Source organism: Columba livia, chromosome 18 (genome assembly GCF_036013475.1).
Source record: "Columba livia isolate bColLiv1 breed racing homer chromosome 18, bColLiv1.pat.W.v2, whole genome shotgun sequence".
Taxonomy (NCBI): Eukaryota; Metazoa; Chordata; class Aves; order Columbiformes; family Columbidae; genus Columba; species Columba livia.
In genome coordinates, this window is record NC_088619.1 from 10,887,472 (window position 1) to 10,912,539 (window position 25,068).

General features: G+C 44.6%; 2 protein-coding genes across 9 annotated transcripts in view; one reads left to right on the top strand and one right to left on the bottom strand.

Annotated features, from left to right (window-relative positions):
• The window catches only part of HELZ (helicase with zinc finger), a 72,499-nt gene extending 64,758 nt beyond the window's left edge, over positions 1-7,741 (top strand). For 4 of the 8 annotated variants that reach the window (XM_065034959.1, XM_065034957.1, XM_065034961.1 and 1 more), the window contains 4 exons: positions 62-302; positions 1,448-1,961; positions 3,140-3,392; positions 6,864-7,741. In XM_065034959.1, coding sequence (XP_064891031.1) covers positions 62-302; positions 1,448-1,961; positions 3,140-3,392; positions 6,864-7,189 — 1,334 coding nt within the window. In that variant the 3' untranslated portion in view covers positions 7,190-7,741. The remainder of the gene's footprint in view (positions 1-61; positions 303-1,447; positions 1,962-3,139; positions 3,393-6,863) is intronic. The other 4 variants (XM_065034958.1, XM_065034956.1, XM_065034960.1 and 1 more) reach the window with 1 other exon arrangement.
• Positions 7,742-14,133: 6,392 nt separating this feature from the next.
• CACNG1 (calcium voltage-gated channel auxiliary subunit gamma 1) lies at positions 14,134-23,359 on the bottom strand. The gene is made up of 4 exons (XM_005513377.3): positions 22,937-23,359; positions 17,788-17,862; positions 15,761-15,898; positions 14,134-15,048 (listed from the first exon to the last, which is right to left on the bottom strand). Exons 1-4 carry the CDS (start codon positions 23,175-23,177, stop codon positions 14,822-14,824), a joined length of 681 nt encoding a protein of 226 aa, XP_005513434.1. The 5' UTR covers positions 23,178-23,359; the 3' UTR covers positions 14,134-14,821.
• Between the last annotated feature and the right edge of the window lie 1,709 nt (positions 23,360-25,068).

Below are 25,068 nucleotides of genomic sequence, written 5' to 3' on the forward strand. Positions count from 1 at the left end.
GACATAAAGATCTTTAAGAAGGGGCATTAGATAAATTTTTGTTTTAAAACTATTTTTGTAGATCGTATGCATGGAAATGTAGCTTTGGAAACAATAAGGCAGCAACAACAAGCCAGGTTACAGCAATGGAATGAACATAATGCCTATCTCAGTCAAGGCACTATTCCATATCAACACCATCACCATCCTCATCTACCACATCTTCCTCAGCAGCCAGTTGGATTGCATCAGCAGCAGCAAGTTAGGGCAAACTGGAAACTTGCCAGTAATACAGAAGATGAAACAGAGGCAACATATTCAAGGTATTTGTCTATCGAGTCATCAGAGCTTGTGTAAAATTGAGCAGTGGGCACCTGTCTGTAACACGGTGATCGAGTGCGAGACGCTTAAGGGTATTGCATTTTGCTGCTGTTTTTACGGAGGTCAAAATAGTTGGCAGGCTGATTTACAACGATGCTTTTATTATGTGTTATGCTTTATTCTGTTAGTATATTGGGTAGTAAAGCTGTAGTGGAAAAATACTTTTATGGAGCTTTTCAGTGCTGTATTTATGGGATAAGGGATGGATAGAGAGTAACAACCTTGTGTTTTTAAAGAGGTGTCTGAGTGTAGTTGAGGCCTATTTAAGCTGTAAATTCTTCTAATTGAATTAGCAGTCTCAGACTGATGTGCTTGAAAACAAACCAAGCGATCCCTCCCCAAACACGGCTCCTCAATAAAACCCAAATTTTTCTTATTTATTTTTTTTTAAAAACCTTTGCTTTTAAAAGCAGGATTTAAAAAAATGCTTAAATTTGAGATGGAGCATTAGGGAGGAAGAAAGGAAGCTGTTGAACATCAACAGAAAACCAGTTCCAGTGGTCATCAGCTTTAATCACGTGTATTGGAAAGGCTGGATTTTTAAATTGCCTCTGTTTACTGTCATCTCCCACTATGCTTTATTTTCCATCGGGTTTGTTAAAGCCATGGTAAAGCCTCTAAACACTCTCTTCTCCGACTCTGAAGTGCTGAATTGAGTACTCACCTTTTGAAGAAGTTTGGAAGTACATGGTGCAAGCGAATCCCTGATTCTTCTGGTTTTTTGCCTTTTTAAGGGGTTAAAATTTTCTTTAACTATGTGAAGTTTTTGGCTTTGTATAATAAAGCAGGAAATCTTTCCCTTAGTTGTCTCTTAAGAGATAACAACAAATTGATTCTTCTGACTGAAAAGGAAATCTCAAGAGTTATTAAAACTTTGAGACGATCCAGGTAGGTATTTCATCCAATTAATCCTCTTGTGTCTAATTTCTGCTTGCTCACAGTCACATCCTTTGAAGTTAGGGTTGGGAAGCTCAATGATGAGTATGTTTAAATTCACTGGTTTATACTTTGAGTTCTTTTAACCTCAACAAGAGTGGGATTTCAGCAAAACTTTTTGTTGTTTGATACATTTATTCTGTCAATACAGATTCCAGGATTTGCTGAGAGAACTGTCACACCGTGATCAAAGCGAAAGTCGGGACTTAGCTGAAATGCCGCCCCCCCAGTCCAGACTGTTGCAATACAGACAAGTGCAGCCCAGGAGCCCACCAGCACTCCCGTCTCCTTCCTGCAACTCCAACCACAGCGGGCACTTCCCCACCTTCACCGAAAACAACAGAGACATTGAACTCCCCAATAACCCAGCATTTCAGCAGCATTTACCCCAAATATACAACCCCCCTTTCTCAATGCCATCTGAACATATAACCCCATCTCCCTTGAAATACCTACAACCTGATGGATCGTGGACTTACGCTAACCTACCGCAGAATCACCTCATGGGGCAGGGCTTTCATTACGGCATACCTCCGCTGCCCCACCGGTCGCAACAGAACCCTTTTATACAAATCCCAAACCATCAGCACGCAGTCGGTCAGGAGCCATTTCATCCACTCACTTCTCGAGCAGTATCTGCTTCTTCGCTCCACAGCTTAGAAGAGGTAAGCGGTTTTGTGTGCTTATGCAATCGTCGTGTCGCTTTAATATCAAATTACGTCTTGAAGAGGGCATGAGTGCAAAATACCTCGTGTATTAAAAGCTCACACTGGCAATTTCTGGGAAGTAAGCGTTTTTTCCTGAGTCTTCTCTGTTCACCTTGTGTGTATTCGTGGTTCTCATCAGTGCAGGTATAACATTTTCTCTACGAAACGGGAGGCCTTGGCTTTTTGAATGTTACTCATTTTTTTTCACAATCATTGCTCAGTTATCTGCACGTCATTTATCTGGAGTGCAATTTAACCACACCCCAGGTGAAAACTCACGAAATGACTCTCTGGAAAGTCAGCTTGAATCAGCCAATTGGCTCAGGATTAACCTGTGTATATGGTTGAATTGTTTTTCATCGAACTTGAGACCATAGCAGAACACTTGTGTCGTAAGAAAACCTGATTTAATAAATCCCACCTGGCCCAAGCTAATTCTGCGTAAAGCCACCCCTGTGTATTTTGGGGGCTCAAAGGGCTGGAAATCAGTGCAGAGATCCAGCTGTGCTGCATGAACGCTGCCACACCACAGCTGGCTCTGTCCCTCTCTGTCACGTTTTGAACAGGAGTTATTAATCCCTATTGGAATCCAGAGTGCTAAGAAGTGTATGATTTGTAGACATGGGGTTTTGTGATTTTTACTCTGCATTATTTCTCCTGAGCGTCTGTTTTGTGTGTAGGTGCACAAAATCCAGTACACAAATGCATCATGCTTTCCAGAATCCTGCTATACATAACACTCATTTGTCCTTTGGAAACTAAAAGCCATTTTTTTGCCTCTCCACATTGTAATTGAACATTTGCTCCTGTATCTTTCTGTGCTTCCTTTGTAAATGCTGAGTATCTTCCTCCTCACTGTGAGTTACATCTCCCACGTAGGAGTATAAGATGTAAAGGTTGATAAGAATTAGGGAGTCTCAGTTGACACTCTGCTCTTCCTTTAACATTCCGTGTCTGTTTTGTGGGATTAAAATATGTTATCAGTGACTACAATATACAACATATCACTTGAAAATTATTAGATTTGTGTTCTAAATACAAAGGGGATTTTTATTGGATGGATCTATTTTATTTGATGCATGCAGTTGAATAAAAGGAGCAAAAGACCTTTTTATGTTTTGGTTTTTTGTTCCCAGTATGAACCAAGAGGACCAGGCAGGCCGTTGTACCAAAGAAGAATTTCCTCTAGTTCAGTCCAGGCTTGTTCTGAAGAATTAAGCACTCCTCAAGACAGTCTTGGTCAGTGTAAAGAGCTTCAGGACCACAGTAACCAGTCATCTTTCAACTATTCGCCTCCTGAGTTGTGGGTGAACTCCTCCTCATCTGCCCCATACCCAAACATTCCATGCAACGGAGCCAGCAGAGCAGTTCCAGCCCGGGAGTTGTTAGGTGGGTACGCACTCGAGCTTTGCTTCTCTGCTGCGTTAATTAGACTATTTAGCCTGGAATGAGCACATCTAAATGTCAGGGTGGTGGGTTGGGTTGGGTTGGTTTTTTCCAACCACAAAATGTTTTCTGCCATCTCTTCAAACCCCAAAACTAATTTAAGCAAAGACTTTTGAAGTATTCATTGTTTCAGTAGTTAAAGGTTTGCTTAGAAAAATCCTATTTTCATTCGTTGTTAACATTTCAATATGTTGTTGATGTCTAAAGAAGAATACTGTTGAGTATTCTTCATCTACAACAAGCCATGATGCTGCTTCATCTTCTTACAGAAGTTCTAGCAAACCCACTGTTCTCCTACAGTGGTTTCAGGTGCAACCGAGTTGTTGCTAAAAGGAGCTGAGGTAACCGGTGGGATTTATTTGCAAGATTCATCATTTGTTTCCAGAATCAATAATATTTCTTGTTGATATTACAGTCTGGGGAAGAAACAGCATCAATGGAATTAGCAGTCTCAGTGTATTTCCTAGGAAGTTCTGGTACTCCATCAAAGTAATGATGAAGTTTAAACTCTCACTGTGGAAGAATCACACTGGAACCTGGTTTCCCTGGTGGTTGTAGCACTGCTGATCGATTTAGCAGAGAGAAACTAAATTAACTTCTCAGTGATTAACCAGCTGCAAGTGGGGAATTGGAGCAGTGCAGCTGTGCAGCTGGTCTCCATATTTTTAATGTTTGTGAAAAACAAAATTACCAGGATGGTTCTGTTTCTCCTCCATGGTTTTGCTTTAAGGATCTTCAATGGTAATTAAAAAAATAATAATAAAAATTTGAACTTCCAGTGTGAATATTAAAAACACTTAATAATGGGGAAAAATATTTATTAGCTGGTTTTATTGCCCTTACAATATCTAATTGCTTTTGGTCAAATTTTATAAACCTAAAACATCTTGTCATTTCATAATATAGTAATTATGAACTTGAAGCATTCGGTGTAGACTGAATGAAATAAAGCTGTTTATATCAGTGACAGCACTCGAGTTAAGTTTCTAATGTGCATTTTCATTTCTAAAGTGTGAAAATGTTTTACAAAACCATCTTGATGGCAGCATCTCCTGTGTTAAGTTCAAAGCTTCAAGCTCAGGGCGCCTCCTTCCATCTATTTATATTTTTCCTGCAAACGGAGTTGCCGAATGGATGACGGTGCGTGTCATCTGCGGCTGAAGTCGAGCTCCGAACTCTCTGGTGGTCTAATAGGAGCTCAGGAACCCTGCAGGATTATGTTGTGTCAGCCGATACCACATTCCTTTGCTTTAATATCAAGATTGAGAACATTTTTGGGAGTAAAATCCTCAGAGGAAACATGCGTATGTAAAAAGTACCATACCCATACATTTGCTGTCAAATAATAAATCCTAAACGCATGGGGCAAGCTTTGATTAGTATCCACATTTGCTATGAAAATATTTTTTATTGTAGTTAAGTATGGTTTCTGTTTTGTAAATAAATGTAGATGCAACATTGCCCTGTATCTAATAGTTTATGCAAACAAATCTCCGTTTTTATGGCTGCTCTGCTTTCCTGCATTTACAGCTCATTGACCATGATGGTCGTATTTAAAATCTAAATGTGTTTTATGGTGCTAGGGGTTAATGACCAGAAACTTTAGTGTCTCTGCTTACTATTGATTTCTATCCATGAAATAAAAATTCATGAGAACGAGATGCTGGGAACTAGTCCTGGGCCTGTATTTGTGGCCTGAGAGCGAGCAGTCGTGACACCTTCACACAAGTTCAAGGACTTATATTTCCTGTACATCAGAAATGGTGCTCCATTGTATTGGCGTGGATTTATGGAATGCAAGGAGAGCTGCCGTGAATTGCTCGGTGATGTTATATGCAGGCACTTCCCAAAATAGTGATGGGAGAGCTTGATTCGCATTGCCTTTTCTGTTGATAGAAAGAAAATGATTTAAGTTCTTATTCAACGTGTTTATTTCATTTTTTTTCCTTTGTTAGACACCTGCAGCACACGGAGCGTTCACCTCTGGCCCTGCTTGTCATTACTTGTCTTCTCTTGAGTGCTCTGGTTATTTTGGGGAGGTTTCTTTGCTTATGTTCTGGGGCTTTTATGGAACCATAGCAACCCAGCAAAAGTGGTTTGCTTATGTTCTTTCGTATTCCTCCTTCTATGTGTTGGGTTTGGTTTCCTTGGGTGTTATTTTTGAGTACTTTCTCAAGACCAAAAGCCTGTGTGTGACTCTTCCAGTCAGACACATAACTACGTACTTATGTTTTTATACTATTGCACTCATTTGATGGTACATTTTTGTATGTGGACTTCAAAACTAACATATACATTTAAAGGTTGAAATAATTACAAAATGAATCTGTTACCCAACTCCTAGGCTATTTTAGATATAATGCATTTCAGTGTAGAGTTTCTCTAGCTATATAAGACAGCAGAATTCTCCGGATAAAAGTAAGAGACCTCATTACAATTCAGAAAATTCACTTGAAACCACTTTTACATCTATGGTTTAAAGCACCATTTTTTCTGATAGTTACAGGAGTTGTTAAATATGGAGCAAGAACATATCAATTAACAGGAAGGCATTCAGACTAAAATATCAATAATTAGTTGGTTGGTGTTCAGGACTCTGAATTGCTGTTTGAGAATGAATTATATATGGTGCTGTAAATTTTAATTTCAGCCTATTAAGCTATAGAGCAAGAAGAATGAAATAGTCTTTGTGCTGTCTCAGTGGATAACGTGTTTAAGCTAGTGTATCCCATTCTGAAGCCGCTTACCTTCGGTACATCTGCTAAATCCGCCCGTGCGGAATTGCAGGTTGGGTGTTACAAACTCTGCAGGTACATGTGTGGGGAATGTGTTTAATAACGGGTGGTATTGGCATTGCTGACAGAATAATACAAGATGAAATAGTTGGAAGTGAGGAGCTGGGGTTCCTGATTGGAGAAGAGGAAACTGAGGGGTGACCTCATTCATGGTTATCAATATAGGTGGGTGGGTGTCATGAGGATGGAGCCAGGCTCTTCTCGGTGACAACCAGTGATAGGACAAGGGGTAATGGGTTCAAACTGGAACACAGGAGGTTCCACTTAAATTTGAGAAGAAACTTGTTCCTGGTGAGGGTGGCAGAGCCTGGCCCAGGCTGCCCAGGGGGGTTGTGGAGTCTCCTTCTGTGCAGACATTCCAACCCGCCTGGACACCTTCCTGTGTAACCTCATCTGGGTGTTCCTGCTCCATGGGGGGATTGCACTGGATGAGCTTTCCAGGTCCCTTCCAGCCCCTGACATTCTGGGATTCTGTGACCAAGAGTGACTAAACATAGAAAACTGGTGGTGTTAGGGGCAAGGTTCCATATTGGTGCCTCTCAGCGCCTGCTTTGGGATCACTGTAAACGCATTTCATCGCTCACTCTCTTCACTAAGACAACCTCTGGTTCCTCCACAGCTCCGCCCAAGACGGTCAAGCCCCCCGAGGAACACCTGAAGGCCGAAAACATCCCGCTCTCCAACTCCTTCAACTACAACGTGCTCCAACACCTGGGCCAGTTCCCTCCTCTCATGCCCAACAAGCAGTTGGCCGAGTCCAGCGGCACCGGCCCGCCCAGCGCCAGCAAACCCGCCATGTCCTACGCCAGCGCCCTGCGGGCCCCGCCAAAGCCCAAACCGCCCCCCGAGCAGGCGAAAAAGAACAGCGACCCTTTGTCTTTGTTTCAGGAACTTAGCCTAGGTAGTTCATCAGGTAGCAACGGCTTTTACTCCTATTTTAAATAACCAGATTATTTTTTTTAGAGAGAATTTAATTTTTATTTGTGTCGGTAGGTCTAAGATAGTCGGGGCTTCACCTGTAGTTGCAAATATTCCCTTTGTTTATATTAGTAAATATATCCTCACTTAATTGCTTTGCTGCTAGACTCGCAACTAATCTTTTTGTTTGTTTTTTTTTTTTAATTATATTCCATTATTTTGCATTTTTTTGATGTGGGTCAGTTTTTTGGAAGCTTTTCTGTAGGAAAACACACACACTTTATTTTTAATTAGTGTAATGTTAATATGTTGCATTAAAGTAGCAGCTGCGAGTTTATTGGGACAACTCGAAAAAAGCAAAAAAAAAAATAAGAAAAAAGAAAAAAAGTTAAAAAAAAAGTTTGTCTAAATTGTATTTAAGAAGATTGTAAGTAGCATTTACATTTATTCAATAACATTAGCATACTATGCTGGGTTTCTGTACCAGAAATGGCCAGTTAATGTAAAAATGTATGTTATTTCTGCTTAAATTCATTTAATTTCTTTTTTGTTTTTAATAAAGGTGCAGCATCTTCTAAAGACTTTGAGTTTGATCAGCTTTTCTGTGAAGGGATGCTGCATCCTCAGCCTTTTCTAGCTTTAGATTCCGTATGATGTGCTATTGTGTTTTCCATCCACTGTAGGGTAAGGTCACGGCGTTCTCTGCAGCCACCTCTGCCGTTGTGTGGAACCATTCAGATGAGAGGTATTGCTATACTGTAAAATAAGCTATTGAATAAAAAAGGACAAAAAAAAAAGGAAAAAACCAACAAAACACCACAAAAAAAACCCCAAAAAAACCTCTACATTTTATTTTTGGACAAGCTGGTAATATAAGCTTGTTTGAAAAGTTAATTTGATAGGTTTTTTAAATGAATCATGAAGCTGAAAAGAAATTTTTAGGTATGTTGGTGCTTAGTAGATTTAATAACTATTTTAAAAAAACTGCGTGGATTTAGTAAAAGACTTTTTTTGTTTGTTTAATTTTTTCCACTCTGCATGTGTAAATGTTTGTAATCTGGCTCTTCTCCCCTTTTCCAGTGCTATCAAACAATTGTGCCGCTTTGGGCTTTGGGTTTTTTTTTTCTTTTTTTTCTCTCCGGTAAAACTTTTGGTACATTATTTGATGTTTACATTAAAATGTGACATTATACAAGGAAATTCAGATATTTTGCTAACTGTTTTGTTTGAGGAACATCATTAAAGAAGAGATTTAATGTTTGTCAAAACTGTATCCAAATTCATCTAAATCTTTCGGGGATAAGAACGGTTACCAGGTTATTTCTGGCCTTTTAGGAACACAAACTAAAAAACAAAAAATCAAAAAAAGGAATAATTAACAATTAAAGAAACAACCATGGATGAAAACTCAGAAGATAAACTTTGTCCATAAAGTGTCCTGGTCTTGTGTGCTGGTCACACTCGTGCAGCTGGGGAGATGGAGAGGGGCGTTTGGGCTGTTTCTCCATGAAGAAATTGCTTTAAACCTCTGCCCTGGGGAGACCACACCTGGAATATTGTGTCCAGCTGTGGCCCCTCAGTTCCAGCAGGACAGGGAACTGCTGGAGAGAGTCCAGCGCAGCCACCAAGATGCTGAAGGGAGTGGAGCATCTCCCGTGTGAGGAAAGGCTGAGGGAGCTGGGGCTCTGGAGCTGGACAAGAGGAGACTGAGGGGGGACTCATTCATGTTTACAGATATCTAAAGGGGGAGTGTCAGGAGGATGGAGCCAGGCTCTTCTCGGTGACAACCAATGGGGTAATGGGTACAAACTGGAACACAAGAGGTTCCACTTAAATTTGAGAAGAAACTTGTTTCTGGTGAGGGTGGCAGAGCCTGGCCCAGGCTGCCCAGGGGGGTTGTGGAGTCTCCTTCTGTGCAGACATTCCAACCCGCCTGGACACCTTCCTGTGTAACCTCATCTGGGTGTTCCTGCTCCATGGGGGGATTGCACTGCATGAGCTTTCCAGGGCCCTTCCAACCCCTGACATTCTGGGATTCTGTGAAATATTTTACAGGGACTGAGCTGGGAGTATTTACGGTTTTCCTCCGCTTATTACATACAAGAATTAAAATTATAGAGCTGGGGGGGCGGGTTAATTTCAGCTTTTCCCAGCTGTCAGTGGGACACCGCACCGATGAGCAGTGGCTGCTCTATTCAATCAGATTTTTGCTCTGGTCACAATCAGGTTTTTTCTTCTTATTTTGCATTTGACTTCATGTTTTAAGGTGTCTTTAGGTAACGGGTTGGTTTAAACGCAGTACACTGCAGCGGTTTGCATATACATTTTTTATTCTAAACCTTTGCCAGTTGATGATTCAGAAACTCATCTGAGAAATTTTTTCTGTCTTTGCTGTAAAGAAAATCACAAAACTCGTTAATTTATTTCTTAGTGTCTATACCAAACAAAAGCCTATGGGGCAGGGAAAAGCCCCTGCCGAGTTACTCTGAGCACTTGGCATATGGCATCAAATCAAGAGGACCCACAAACGAGCAGAGGCCAAATTCTGCGACCTCGAATCAGGCAAAACTACTGTTAAACGGGTTTTTTCCGAGCTGACGGCTGCAGAAATAAGTCCGTGGGAGCCTCATTTGCAAGGGCCAGGTGTGCGCTCCGTGGAAGTTCTCCGGGTTTTTTGGTTTTGGTAGATATGGGCCAGTGTTCCTGGCTCTGCTCCCAGATGAGGGATCTGTGCCAGACACAGGTAGGGCTCAAATGCACCTCACCCCGTCGGCGCTGGGATTTCAGGGCTTTTTGTTTATATGGAGCAGTCTTTTAATTCTGTTCACCATATTGGAATATTAAACTAATAAACATCACTTGTTCATTTACTGCGATCTGTCAGTTGGTTAAGGGGGAGATGGTCACATCTCAGCATGTCTTGGGCTGGTTTTTTATGCTGGCATTTTATCTACACTGGAAAAATTATGGTTAAAGGAGCATTTTCCCTCCGATTTACCATCCAATTCTATAACTTTATGAAAAGTCCTGCTGGTTTTCATTACAAATTTTCCCAAGTGCTCTCGCCCAGGAATTCGAGGTTGTTAGAGCAGAGATCTTGCGACTATCAGCTTTGGAAATGTTCAGCATGAACCAGTTGCATTTCTTAGAGTTATTTTTCTTCTGAAGGCTGATTTGTTTTGGAATACTTCGTCTAGCCGTTATATGGCATGTATATAGCCCTGAGTGGGATCTCTGGTATTTAGAGCAAATTATCCAATGTTTATTGAAGTCATAGCTGTTTAAAAAACCCCAAAACTCTATTGTAAACTCTTCTAGGGCTTTAATCGAACTCTTATTAAAATTAAATTAAGCCTTGCAGATGGCTCCAGGGAGCACAGGCTCAGGCTGCACTGGGAATTACTGTTGCAATTACAGTGGAAATTCAAAATTATGTGTTTAGATTCTTGGTTTGTGTAAATTGTCACCAATCAGAGGAAGTGAATGGAGTCTTGGGCATATTCACCAACAGAGTCCGTGGCTCCTTTTTAATAGCTAAAGTGTCACGCTCAAAATTACCATTAGTGCCAAAATCCCATGCTTCTTGTCCAGGAATAAACCCCCACTCTTGTCTGTGGAAAATTTAAATGACAAGGTCATCTAGGCCTAAATTTAGAAAGCTTGTACTTAATATCAAGAATAAGTCCTGGTTTTATTCTTTTTAATTCCAGTTTTTCAGGAGAAAAATCCGGCTGTCTCTTGGGAGGTTGGCAGTGTGGTGTTGAGAACTAGTGAAGAATTGGGTGAAAAAAGCTTGAAAAATGATTTGAACTTTCAAATGGAGCTTCTGCCCCTCCAGCAGCTCCTCGCTGAGTGCAGCTGGTGCCTTTCCCTGGGCGTTTATGAGGACTGAATTCTTATAAAACTCCGAGCTTCAGACTTGGCCTTACCAAGTCTGAACAAGAAACCGGAGGAGTCGCCGCTGGCTCACAGGGGTGACTTGGAGGTGGGTTCCGGCATAACGTTTGGACAATATAGTTCTTTGATGTGGTGTCCTGGGTGAGCTTGGTCACAGTGGGGGACACAACCATGCTGTCCCCAGCTGGTCCTTGGGCAGAGCTGTCCTGGCACATCCCCGTGTCCCCTTCTCTGCAAGTTTTCACCCACTTTAGTTTGCTCAATTGTGTGGGCTGTGGCTTATTGACCCTCAGCAGTACCCGAACGCTTCTGTCGACTTCGCAAACCCTGTGAGTACCGTCCCCTACTTTGATTAATTAACGTTTTGTTCCCAGATTTGTCAAGTTCAGCTGTTTTTTTTTGCAGAGATCATGCTCTGTAAGCAACTCTTTTGCGATGTATACAATATCTCTGCTATAAGTAGCACTAAGAGCGGTTTGACCACTCACTCTACGTTTTCTTTTTAGAGTGAACTCAAGCATATCAGAATCCGCACCTTGCCGGAGGAATAAGCCCGTGATGCTTCATGCTCTGCCCGTATCATCATTCAACTCATTTCATTTGTTCTGTTAGTTTAAGTTTCTAGTTTTCCTAGAAAAACTGCAGACAGAAATTCCCAGATCTCCTGGACCTTCTGGAATTAATTTCTACAACTGTCGAGAGTAGGGAGAGAAAAAAGAGGTGATGGCCACAAAGAAGGAACAGATTGGAAAGGGATCAGTGAAAAGAAAGAAGTAATTAAGTAAGTTTACCTGTGCCTTTATAAACTATGTGTCAGTTTGGTCAAACACCAGAGCGTTGTGCACGTGTTGGCACTTCTGGCCTAAAGGAAAAGCAGGGTTTGATACTGAGGTTTCTGAATGTCCCTTTCCCTGGGTGGGTGCACCCATCTCTGCACCCTCACACAGTATCAACCCAGGTGAGCTCTTAGTCCCCGCCTGGCTGGGCCTGGGTCGTTGCTGTTGCGGCGCCTCTTTGCACATAAGCTGTTCTGAGAGCTCAGCTCGCTGCTTGCTAAACAGGCAGTTTTGTTCTTCGGGGTTGTTAGTCTGGCACCTTTTCTCCACATTAAATTCACACAACACAGCATTAAAAATGAGGGAAGCAGATTCTCCGCACGCCTTGTGCCTAACGGCAAATCTTACTCTTACATAAACAAAAAAGCTTGTGTCTTCTGTTGCACTGACGCTGTGGTTTAGCACTGAAGTGATTTAGCACTGCAGTGATTTAGCACTCGGGCTGCGCGGATCTCGCAGTGTCGCGTGTGATGCTCCGGGGCTGCTCGGGGTGGCAAATGGAACACGCTCAAGGGAAGCAGAACCGAGTTTTGTGCTGGCTGGAGATAGTTACTTGTTCTGCAAATGAATTTACCCTTTCTGCAGTGCCTGTTTCCCTCTTAGCCCGTTTCCCAAACCCGGGTGTGCTCCTGCGGCTTGTGCAGCCACATCCCCAGTTTGCTCTCTTGACTCCTGCCATAAAGGGTATTTCTTTCACATTTTCTTGCTACGTTCTTGAAGTTTTGGTGGCCGTTCCCTGCTATTTGCTCAACTGGGAGAGTGAAAACTGAAGCCAGTTCCCATTCCCTCCCTCAACATGATATTATTTTTCCTTTATGAAGGCCAATTACTTTTATTAACTCTCTCTGAACACATTATCGGCTCCCTGGCAGAAAGATTTAGACATGGCAGCACAAACCTGCTCTAGGAGCAGTGCCTTTCCCACCGTGAATACCAATGACCAATTTAACAGACAGGTCCCTCGTCAGCATTTCTTAATGGCTGGAAAAAGAAAACGAAGTCATCTTGATGCTTCTCAGTCTTGCAGGGGCCATAGGAAGTGGTGAGTGATGAAGTTGCAAGTAAAGGATCTCCCTAGAAACTAACCTCTGTTTTTTGCGAACAATGAAAATGCAAATGAAGGATGTCAGCTCTGTACCCAAAAATAAGATTTCTAAACCATTTAGCATTTCACAGTGGTTCAGTGACAACTTGAAGACTTGTGGTTGTCTCCGGTGATGAGACGGACAGAGCTCTCCAGCTCTCACTCAGATCTCGGCACCGATCAGCACCTTATTCCCAAACTTTATAATATATGTGTTATTTGTAGTGCTTTTCAACTTCAAAGGGCTGGAAAAACATTAATGCAATGTCACTAAAGGCTTCTGTTCTCGCTGCCGCTTCACTGATGGGACATGGAGTCTGAGTCTGGCTGGGGGCTGTGGGGCTCAGCGCCCCCGCGAAACCGCTGGGTGATTTACTGAAGAGCTTCAGCATGTCCTGATTGCAGATCTCATCATAATGATCAGAAAATCTCCGTTCTGAATTCTGTTTGAATTACGGACAGGTAAGCTCAACGGGACAGACACTTCATTTTCCTTTTCTTCTTTTTGAATTATTGGGCTAAAAGACTGCAACTTAAAAACAATACTTTTTCCTACTTGGTAGGGGAGGAAATGCTGTGTATACTCTGAAAACTGAACTGTAAAATAAATATATATATATATACACACACACACACACACATATATATATATATATATATATATATATATATATATACACACACACACCCACCTCTTGGAACTGAGGGCCTGTGATGGTACAAAGAGCTCGGCCAGGGGGGCTGGGTGGGTGCGTGGGGTGGGGGGACCCCCCATCTCCCCAGTTCCCCAGTTCCCCCCCAGTTTCCCCCCAGAGCACAGTGGGGACCCTGCAACACAACCAGCATCCACAGCATCCCCAGCGCTGCTTGGGCGGACGTTTCTTCGGGGGTGCGTCACCAACCATGTGCTTGTGTAGTATTTTCGGGGCTGACCCTCCTGGGTGTTTCAGTCTAAGTCCTTTGCCTTTTAGCAGCTGCCTTGAAGGATTTTGCCTAAAGTGTAGTTTCAGATACAGACGCAGTGAGCAAAGCGATCTTAAAAAACCCATTCACAAGGAACAAGTGAGAGCTCCACACAGTAAACATCATCCAGAATCGCACTGCCATTCTGGATCTAGCAGGGTTTGATGGGCCAAGTGATTCATCCATCAGAATAATTTTCCAGAAAATCATGCTTTTTATTAAAGGAAAATATCACTCAACATTCAGTACTTCTCTGCTTTGCCATCGAAGTCTAAGCAGAACAAAAACTGTACCTTGGGGTTTTTTTGTGTGTAATTGAAAGGAACGGACCCACAGGGAGTCAATTTGTAGGAGGACTTTTTCTCACAATGCGAGGCAAAACTTGTGGGTCTTTATTTCTTTCTTTCATTTTGGGGGCTTCCTCCCTCCACCCTACCCCTGATTTAATTTCATAGAATAGCATGAGGATCTCCAATTTATTCCAGAGTGGTGAGCAAACCCTTTGTAGGAGGGTAGAGGAGCACGGCGTGAACAGGGAAATGGACTCCCTGGCCAAGCGAGGTGTAAAAGGCCATTATCCCTCACGGATCTACACACAAGGGCAGCAAACATCTCCCCAGGAAAGTTGTCTTCTCTGTGGCATCAGCTGGCTGACACACACAGTTTCCATCAGCATCAGCACCGGGCATCCCCAAAGCCGTTCACCCGCGACCCACAGGTGCTGAATGCTCTGCGTTCTTAAATTAAAAAAGAAAAGAAACAAAGCTTATAATTACAATGGAACATGTCTTGGTTCAGTAATGACTTAGTTAGTGGAGTACTCATTGTATAGTGAGATCCAGTGTTTTCGGAACACTTTGTGGGTTATTTTCTGGAACATCAGTGCTCCGGTTCGGCATCCATGCAGGTCTCCCAGGGGTTCTGGGGGAAGCGAGGCAGCGCGATCAGCAGGAGGACGATGCCGCAGATGAAGAGCAGGACGAAGGAGGCGCAGGCGCAGGCGAAGGACCAGGAGTAGCTGTACTCGATCCAAACCGTCTCCTTGCTGTCGATCATCCTCTTCACGGATTGTCTCATCACCTCAACAGAGATGATGATGCAGAGACCTGAAGGAAGAGAGGAGCAGTGGGTTGAATAACCAGCTGTCAATTTTTCATCCTTCATTAACCATTAATCTGTCTTTCTGCACACAGGAACCGCATTGAGATTCGCAGGTGAGTCACTGGCTTCAATGTTTGAAGGAACCAACGCTCACAGCTGCTGAGAGCTCTGCTGTAACCCAGGCCATCCAAGGCGATGGTGACTGTCATCCTTTAGGCAGGTTTGGATGGGAAACTCTAAGTAGTGGAGGAATAATTGTGTTCCCTAGGCAGGTTTTCCAAAGATTGGGTAAGATTTTTATTGAGGTGACAATTTGTACCTCTGCTTTTCAGTCAAACTATCACTAAAAAATGAAGTTTTCATGTTTTGGGGAGACAGTTGGGTATTTTGGGCCTGGATCAGCTGTTTCTTTGGTTTGAGTCTTCAGAGATACAAAATAGTGTATATCCAGGGTTTAGATGGGCTGGCACTGAATATGCTAGAAATGCCCCTTTTAAAGGTAGCTGGAGAAAACACAGCCAAGCTGCTGGGTAACATGTGCAGAGCAAAGCTCTTCATCTGGAGCACCACACGGGACTGGTAATCTGAGTGTGGCTGGGTAGAAAATGCCACTTCCAGGGCATTTTTTGAAGTGTCCCCTTCCTCCTGGGATCAATCTAAGTTTCTCTACATTGTTTTATGCCCTGAGTGCGAGTATGTGAGCATTGCGGCACCTACCTGCGAAGGTGTAGAACATGGACGCTGGCTTCAGCAGATAGTCCTTCTTCTTCCTGAAGGAGAAGAGGACGCAGATTGTTCCGATGATTGCAAAGCCAACGCTGAAGATGGCAATGGCTGCAGCTGAAATGCTGTATTCTGCCAAAGCAAAACAAAAAAATGCGAATTAGGCAAATTTTGAGCATGCTGTTGTGACTTTGCGGTAGGTCACTCTGGGAAATACGTGTCTTGCTGCTTCTATGGAGAGGTGGCCCTGGTGAACTGAGTATTGCCCTCAAATAAAAGCAGGGACAAGTATTGGCCATTTGGGATACAAAGGGTATAAAAACAGAGCAGGAAGGGGAAACATGTCCTGATCAGTCATTGACAGAGCAAACAGCACCTGTGCTGGGGGGATCAAGCTCGGGGCTGGAGCCGTTTTGCTGCACAGATGTTGGTGTTGAAGTCTTGCTGGGCTCCACGCTCTCATTTCTTCCATCACTCTGCTCTCTCAATAAATAGCCCTATGCTATTTTTATTCCAGATGTGCGTTGCAGAGCCCCGGCAAGGCCCCACGCGTGGTGCTGATGTACCCAGCTTCTTCAGGATTAGAGCCTACAGAAAATGTCTTGCATTTCGCTGAGACGTGCGCTGGACGCTTCCCCAGCCGCAGCACACTCCAGTGCCTGAATGAGGGGAAGAATTGCTAATTGAATAATTCAGGCCTTCATTTACATATCGCATTCGTTTTCAGATTAGTTTAATATTTAACACATGTAGCCATGCGTGAACATCACAGTGCCTGATGATATTTGCCTTTCAAGACATGGGAAAAAAAATATCTCCCAGGCAAAATCATGAAGAATTTTTTTGCCTGTTACTAATTAGCTCCCATCCAAATGGAGCTATTTCTGTGAACAGCAGATCACTCTTTGTTCTCATTGCTTTTCATACCACTCTTTTATTATCATTTCCTTCATGTTTCTCTTCGCTGTGCGCTGGAACTGCCTGAAAGGGTTTGTTTTAATGTAAAATATTTTGCTGGGGCTTCAGCTTTTTCTTTCACTTCAAAGAAAAGCAGTTCTTCCCGATTGTGTTCAGAAATGGCATTGGGTGCGTTTTTGAGATCAGATGGCTGGATCTGGTGGTATTTAAGTGAGCAAATACACTCTTCTATCCACTTAAAATTCCTGGTTTTTCCTGTCTTAGGAAGCTGCTTTTTTGTAGAACCTGTCTGCCGGGTTTTCCACCATTATGATTTCCACTGGAAGCAAAGCAGATTGTTTAATATGTGTAACATAATCATCAGCTCATTTACTCCACAGTAAAATATGCTGAGTGGCAAACTAGAAAGGATTTCATCTTTAATGAGAGGGTGAGAAAGAGATGAGCACGTTGGGTGAGTGTTCTAAATATTTGGCTTTATCAGGGACTTATCTGAGATGTGAAATTTGCCTGTGAAAGGCTGTTTTCCCAATCCATGCCCTATAAACGTGATGTGTGTGTGTCTTTGTAGGACCTCTGGTCTTTCCTTCCATCGATCGCTCTGGTTTTTACATGCCTTTCATATAAAATCAATACGAAGCATAAAATTCCTAATGGTCTTCCCAGAGTCTCTGTGCTTCCTTCCAGGGTCAAGACTCTGCTTGGGGTATGATTTATTCATTTAGATTTTATTAATGTCGTCTTCCTCTGGTGGCAAAGGCTCCCGGTGTCATGGGTAGTGCCAATGTCATAAAGCCATTTTTATGCTGAAAAGACATTTTGTGATTTGCATATGTATTGCCACAATTATTTATTTGTGGGACAATGTTAAGTAAAATCACACTTGTGATTGTGGTCATGTGTAAAAATAATTCTTCCCAGAAATATGGGATGTGACCTAGTTCAGAGCATTTTTCCCTGCTGGTTGGTATCTGATGGGAATTCCTCTACTCCTTTCAGTGGAATGGGGGTTAAACCCCCATTTTGGGACACCTTTACCTTAGGTCTTGTGTGCACCCCAGGTCACCCAACATTACAACAGTATTTTTGGGGATCGTTCCTACCTTTCTGGGTGGTTACTTCAAATATCTCCGAGCTCTCTCCTGGAGTGAAGTGCTTGAAGTAGGAGCAGTTGCGTTCTGAAAGAGAGAAGGAAATTCGTTTCGTGCATTTGGAAACCTCTGATAGTAAAACTGAATTTGCTTTTTATTGACGTGTCAACCTTGAAGTGTTTTTAAGGTTCCTGGACCTTGTAAATTGGACTCGGATCTGTTTTATTGAGATTAATGTTATGTGCATGCCCGGCCATCGGCGTGGACAAGGCTGAACACCCCCAATACCTTTTGTGGGCTCCATCCAAGAGCTTCGCACACTGACTGCTCATCTATTTAAAATAAGGATCGTAGGTAATTTTTCTCATTCTGTCTTTTATCCCAACAGGGATAAGATGGCAGAGTTGGCAGGAACTTTATGAAGTTCCTCTATCCGGACTTCACCTGAGCACGCTGCCAGGTACGTGGGGTATTTAGAGAGGGGCTGTTAAGTGAACAAGGATCAAGATTGTGGGCAGGAGGATAATAGGAGGAGGGGAATTGGTAACCGAGTCTCTCAATGGCCACGGTTTTGTTTCCTGCTCAGCTTAGTGAGGGTCAGAAGCAAGGAGAGGTTGGAAGATGCACCAACCCTTCAGCTCCAGCGACCCAGTGGGATGGAGAAGGGGCTGGTGAGGACCTGCTGACTTGAAGGGCTTCGGATGGAGGGTGTTTTTGCTATTTATAACTGATTTAATTGAAGGTTCGAAGGGGCGCAGAGCTGGGAGAACAGTTGCTCGCCAGGAATTTGGCTGGAAGGGCGCAATCGCGGGGACACGTTGAGCGGCGCCAGCTCTGATTGCACTATTCTGCTGAGCTGGGCTGGAGACAAGATGCTCAGCACCAGCCCAGCACTCCCCTGCACCCCGGCTTGGACTCCCATCAGAGCGGGAAATCATGCCAAGATTGCACGAAATGCAGGCGCCGCGGCGAGGGGCTTGGTTAACGCCAGCATCTCTTGTCCCTCAGAGAACGGAGTGAGCACCAGTTTCCAGAGATGCTGGGAGAGCCCGGCAGGACTCTCTGGTCCTCCCCAGCATCCCAACCAGGACGTGCTGCCCCAGGGCAGGTCGTGGGGTGAAGCCTGAGCCAGGTCCCATGTGCAGGACCATGGGGGGCTTCTGCCTGGGGACACTTACTGCTTTTTTGGTTATTTACAGCATTCTAGTGGCAAGAAGATACCGGGGTACTGTATATCACCTGTTGGTTCTCATGTTTCTTGTTAGCCTTTTTTTTCTGTCATGTAAACAGCAGATTCTGGAGTTACTGATTCAAGGAGGATTTCTTTTCTCTCTCCCAGGAGATAGGCAGCTGCAAAGCAGCTTTTTTTGAGCCCGTTAGTGGAAGGTTCTTTTGAGATGCTCTTATCTAGTTAATTTTACAAGCTGACTTGTATTTCATCTGCAGCTTCTCCTTGCTGGAGACCAGGTTAATGCTCAGCTCTGGCATCTCCTGACCTGTTCTTTATTATACCTGCAAACAACTGGAGGGAACATATTTGAACGCAGACCTCTGTGACTAAAATTGCAAATTTGGAGCCCCAGAGCGGAGATTGCGTGTCTCTGCCAGCAACTGAGAGGCTGCTGAGGCTGAGCATCCAGTTTGGGGATCCTTTGGCTCCTGTGCTAAAGGGGAGGGAAATGGGATGAAACTGGGATGCTTTATCTTGGACTCTAAGGCATGCTGACTGTACAGAGCCCAAGGTGAAGCCATTCAGACATGGTGCGATGCGAGGCACAGAACAGTTTTGTGTCCATCGCAGGTGAACCAAACCAGCCCAGTCCCTCCAGTCCATGAAGTCTCCGCAGATGGAGACCACACAAAACCTTCTTTAAGAGCTGGACCTGTCTGCAGGAAAAGGAGCTGCCCTTGTGGCTTGTAACAAAGCTCTGCCAAAGTACAATAAATGAGGCTATCACAGAAGTCGGTTAACTTTAGGGGAGGTGTTTTTGGAAAATGCATTTATTGTGGGAAAACATAACTAGATTGTTATTGGTGAAATGGCGTATTATTTTCAGTTTAAAGATGCTTCGGTGCTCTGCTGAGCTGGGAATATCTGTTTCAACAAGGGTCCCTGTTATTCAAGACAACTGAGGTGCCTCAATGCCTCTTCAGTGCCACCATGAATAAGAGAAAAGCCCATTTGTGTCACACCACATTTACATAATGGATAGGGTTTAAAATGGATTTTATAATGGATGAAAACTGTGTGGCAACCTCTGTTTGTCTCCACCCCTCGCTGCATTATTTCTGCCACGAGGTCACCTCAGTGTGCTGATGGGAACAGCCCAGGGGCTCTATGGTCATTAAGGGCAACGTGAACTTCAGGGATATAACATGTGGTTTATCACACAGTGTCCTCCCCCTTCCCGATCACCCACCCTTACAGCCCTCCTGGCCTCTGCCCTTCAGATCCACCATTCCTGGGGGACCACCGTGCAGGGCGAATGGGCCAATTCATCTTTCCTCTGTGCAGAAACACCTTGTCCTGCCACTCACAGACGAGATTGGGTGCAGCCGTGGGATGCAGCAGAATTGCAAACCCACTGAACTATGGTTGAACCTCGGGGGTCTGCAATATGGACACTTCATGGGGGAAGACAGGGCAGAGAGGTTGTGAGACATTGGGGAACGTGGAGTTTGAGGTGGCAATGACCACCCACAAGCATTGGAGTGACAGGCCGGGGCCCACCATGCTCTTGAACCGCTGGGTGGGTTTTGGGGCAGGCTGGATGGTTAGAAAATCCTGGACCAACGATACTTTTAATCTGAGGTTTTTGCTCATGTTATATTTGGGAGACGGGACGTGCTGCTGCGATGGGAGGCGTTGATGTGAGGGACAGACCTTGGGCTCTGGCCTGGCCAGCAAGGCCTTTGACATACATTGAGTTTTAGAGGTGGTGTCTCCAAATGGTTTAATTTCATAGCAGCCTTGCAAAGTGAGTCTCTTGTACGGACCCAAGGAGCACAACAGCCCTGCTGATAACCCATGTGCTCAAGGACTTTTCCTCTCCAATTGCCTGAACTCGGTTCCCGTGTTTGCAAGGACCAATGGACCGCAGTTAAAAATGTCTCAGCATTAATCTGAATTTGCCTGGTTTTAACAGCCATCTCCCTCATCTTCTTATTTCTTACATCAGGATGCCGAGCCCTTTCCAATTTGTCAACATCCTCGGAAGAGCACTTTAAAATTTTAAAACTCCGCCTAAATCACAGCCCTGCTTTCTGGACTGAGAGCCAAGTCATCCTCCCCATTTTGTGCTGTGCTGAGCAAAAAACCTTTTAAATAATGTTAATCGTGCCATCCACTTCCTCCTCAGGGAGTGGCTGGTAAACGGTTATTGATGGAATGATAAATTCTTATGTTTCTTTCCCAGTCTGGGCAGTAATGCCTGGTTATATCTTAAGATTTTCAGGAAAACCAGTGCCCACATCTTCTCTTTCCCCGCTCGTTTGTTCATTCATGTTTTCTCGACTGCTGTGGGTTTCACAGCCCTGGTGTTTCCCTGCCGACATCTCTTCCCAGAAGCGTTAAATCAATCTAACGCGAGCCGTGCGGCCGCAGCATCGTTTAGCAGCCCCAACCCCCCCTCGCCGCGCTCCTGGTGCGAGTAAAGCAGGGATTAAAATACTTATATTATAACTGAGGTGCAAATTTCGCCCTTTGAAAACTCCGGGTGCTGATTATGCCGCAGGATGTCATCCAAATTCCCAAATATCTTTAAAACCCGGCGGCTCAGCCCCTCCATCACCACCCTGTTGTTCACCGTGCAACGGCAGCGCTGGGATGTGATTCAACACCCATGCAAACACATGCTGATGTCTATCAAAGACAGTAGGTGCTTTCGTGCTGCCCTGCCTGCGAATCTGCTTTTTGCAGACAGCTGGATATTTATGAGTTTTATATTTACCCCGCGGTTGTGCAATTTTGGTGTTTATCCGCTGATTTCGATTGTTTTCCCTTTCATGGGAGTTTTCCTCCACATGCGGGGAAAGGCATACAGCGAGGAATATATTTCTAGGCTTGTAAGTACCTTTGCGAGAGACATTAAGCATATGGATGACACGCTCCCAAATTTGGTTAGAGGCAGATTCGAATGCTGTGGCTGAGCTCCTCTCTTCAGAACATGTAATTTGGCCAAAGAGATAAAGAATTGCAGTAATACAGGGAATATACAGTAAGCTCAAGCAGTAGGAGTTTTCACAGGAAATTTTCAAATACGTGTTAACATACATATCTCATTTTAAGCAGCGAGTCCGGCATGAAGGCAATCTTGTTATTTCTGCTCTGGAAAGCATCCAGTACCCTTTGAGCCTTCTAAAAAAGCAGCGTAGCTCGGTCACGGAGGGAATGTATTAGTGCACGCGGCGTGAATGTTGCTGACTTTGCAATCGGCAGAAGGCGAATGAGCTCCTCGCACCCTGGGAACGGAGCGGTTTTCTGGGAACGCGGCCGTGCCCATCGCCCCACCACCCTCCCCATTGATTGCACCGGAGGAACCCAACGAGAAGCCTCAGTAAGTCATTGAGCAACTGCTTCAAGCTCAGTTTATGCCTTCTTTTCTTTTTGCAAAACGCACTGTGGGTCCCTCTTCCTCCCTGCCCTGAGGGACGGTTGTTTAAATAGCTCAGAGATAACCCAACACCGGCTGTGAACAGGCTGTTCCTTCATGGCTATACGCATCTGGAAGACCTAAAGATCCACCTACATATGGTGGACCCATAAATCCTCTTTCTTGCCCGCTGCTGTCAGTGTGCCTGGGCGCTGCGGGACCATTGGTCGATGTCAGCCAAATTTCCACCATCCCAGTTTCCCCCTGGGATTTCCACCACGCTCGGTTCTCCTCCCCTTCTCCCTGCCACTGTCATGGTTGCACAGGAGACTCAAATATGGTCACAAACGGACGTGCAAGGCAACACAGCGCACACGTACGGCGAGAGCGACAAACATGAGATGTGTATGCAGACCAATATGAAAGCAGCCCCATGCAGTCCCATGCCAAATTAATTGCTGCAGGAACACAGACCCTGTTTTCCTTCTGCTGTGTCCGGTAACCTCCCAAGCAAAGCCTGGCATGACCGCCTGCTGCTTTGTCCCATGCACTGGTGGGTGGTCACGTACCTCCTGGCAGGCTTATCGACCCACAGCCCTTCTCTTTGGGACCTTGTCCTTGTATAAAAATCCGCTTTGTACAGAGTCGCCATAGCCCAAAATGAGCCACTTCACAGGTGGCATTATATTCCGTCACTTTGGGGCTCAGCACGGCCCAGTGGTCCGTCACCACGGCCGCAAACAGGAGCGAGACGCCAACCAGGATCACGGAGAACGTCAGCCGGACCTTCAGGGGTTTGTTCTCGTCCATCGCGCTCTGGACCGCTGCTCCCGGCGGAGAACGGTGGGTGATTCGTGAGGTCTCCCCAAATCCTGGCGCATCTGAATGTTTGCCAACGCCAGCCCCGCGCTGCCCGGGGAGAGCGGGGCGGCCGCCGGCAGCTGCTGGGCTGTGTCAGCCGGCGCGGCGAGGAGCTATTAATGCACATAACGAGGGGAGCACCCGGCAGAGCTCAGCTTTCCAGCCCGTCCCAACGGGATTGTTTTGGATTCCCACGAGCCGAGCGGGCGGGCGCTCGCTCAGAGCTGCCGCAGCCACCGTTTAGCGGCTGTAATCTCTTGACTTGCAGCATGCCCAGAAATAGGCATTAACAGGATGATTAACTTTTCAGCCAGGCTATAAAAACATCCCTGTTTATAATGCTGTCAGGCCTGAGTTGAGTCTTATTCTAAACAGTTTAATAGCCCCTGAGCCCACGAGCTGCACGCCCACGCCTTCAGCTCCTGGCAGCCTCTGCAAAGTTCAGAGCTGGACGTCCCTCCAGAACTGAGCACTGTGGCTTAAAGAAAGTAGCAAAATAAGCAAACTTATTTATTTTATCATTTATTTCTATTATAATAAGTTTTTAACTAACCCGAAGTATTCTCAGTAGTCTTTTTTTCTCTAATACAAAACCTCTCAAGTGCTTCCTTGCTTTTCCATCATCCAGATTTTCCTTGATGTGTCCGATAACTCCAGCAACCACCCGGCACATCCTTTCCCTCTTTCAGAAGTGACTTCTGTTGCCCTGAACCCAGATTGCCAGGGCTGGGCCAGCCTCTCTCCTTCTGTTTGATCTTTCAGCTGACTGTAAAGCTAATTTGATGATAATGTCAATGCAGAGGCCACTAAGGAGGTGACATTACAATTGCGATGTCAGACTGAGGAGGGTGACAGTCCCTGAATGTCAAAAGAACGGTTAAAAAAGTGCCAGTGGAAAGCTGCAAATATCATGTTATGATGTCAAGATAATGTCAAAGCTACTCCAGTCCTGGTTTATGAACACCTCAATTTGGTGTCAAAATAGAGGTGCAGAGCTGTCAGCTCCAATTAATGAGGACAATCTGAAACAAGGAGTTCAGGTGAAAAGGGAGCATGGGAAAGGGAGAGAAACTAAAGAACAAGTTAAAAAAATATTGATCCAAATTAACGGTAATTGAAATATGAGTGAAAAAGGTTCACATTACTCTGCTTGATGTGTGACGGGGCTGGCGCAGGCACCCCTGGGGAGCAGGGTGACACGTCTGGGCCCGTTACAGTGTCTGGTTCTGCTGGGGAGGTGGGAGCTGGAGGAAGAAATGAAGGTACATGGTGCAAAATGGGAGGGGAAAGGGAGCGGGGAGGACACTGGGGACATCGGGCAGGGCAGGGACCTAATCCTCTAGGAATGGTTCCTGCAGTCTGTCAGCTGGCAAGTATCCACATTTAAAAATCAATATCACATGAAATATACACAGACTATTAATGAGGACCTGTTGGGAAGCAGGGAGGGTTGTAATTAGTTGCACTTTAGCAGCAGTGAGTGAGAGACACAATTATGTTTCTCTGCTGGAGAAAATGCTCAAGGAGGTGTCTCACGACCAACTATTGCATTATTTTTCCCTAGCCAAGTGTGGGCTTGGCTCTACTCCCCTGAACTTCTCCTGTATTTCTTCCAGACCAGCCAAAGTATTTACCACAACCAGATTAATCAAATGCAGTGATTCCTTTCTTGCAGAATGATGTCCTGCAGGTGAGAATAACCCAGACTGGAGGAGATGAGCTTTCAGATCAAATGAGTTTTCAGCAAACAGATTTCTTCAAATGGAAGTTCCTTTGTGCTCCTGAGCCTGCATTGCCCCAGTGTGGTGACACCACCGTAGTCACCGTTGGATCGGCACAG

What these genes read in the sequence shown, in the direction of transcription:
- CACNG1 (XM_005513377.3), bottom strand. Translation starts at nt 23,177, where the DNA reads ATGGACGAGAACAAACCCCTGAAGGTCCGGCTGACGTTCTCCGTGATC. An exon ending in GTCGATAAGCCTGCCAGGAG is followed by an intron (nt 17,863 to 22,936) that starts GTACGTGACCAC and finishes TCTCTCTTTCAG; the next exon opens with AACGCAACTGCTCCTACTTC. An exon ending in TGAAGTAACCACCCAGAAAG is followed by an intron (nt 15,899 to 17,787) that starts GTAGGAACGATC and finishes TTGCTTTGGCAG; the next exon opens with AATACAGCATTTCAGCTGCA.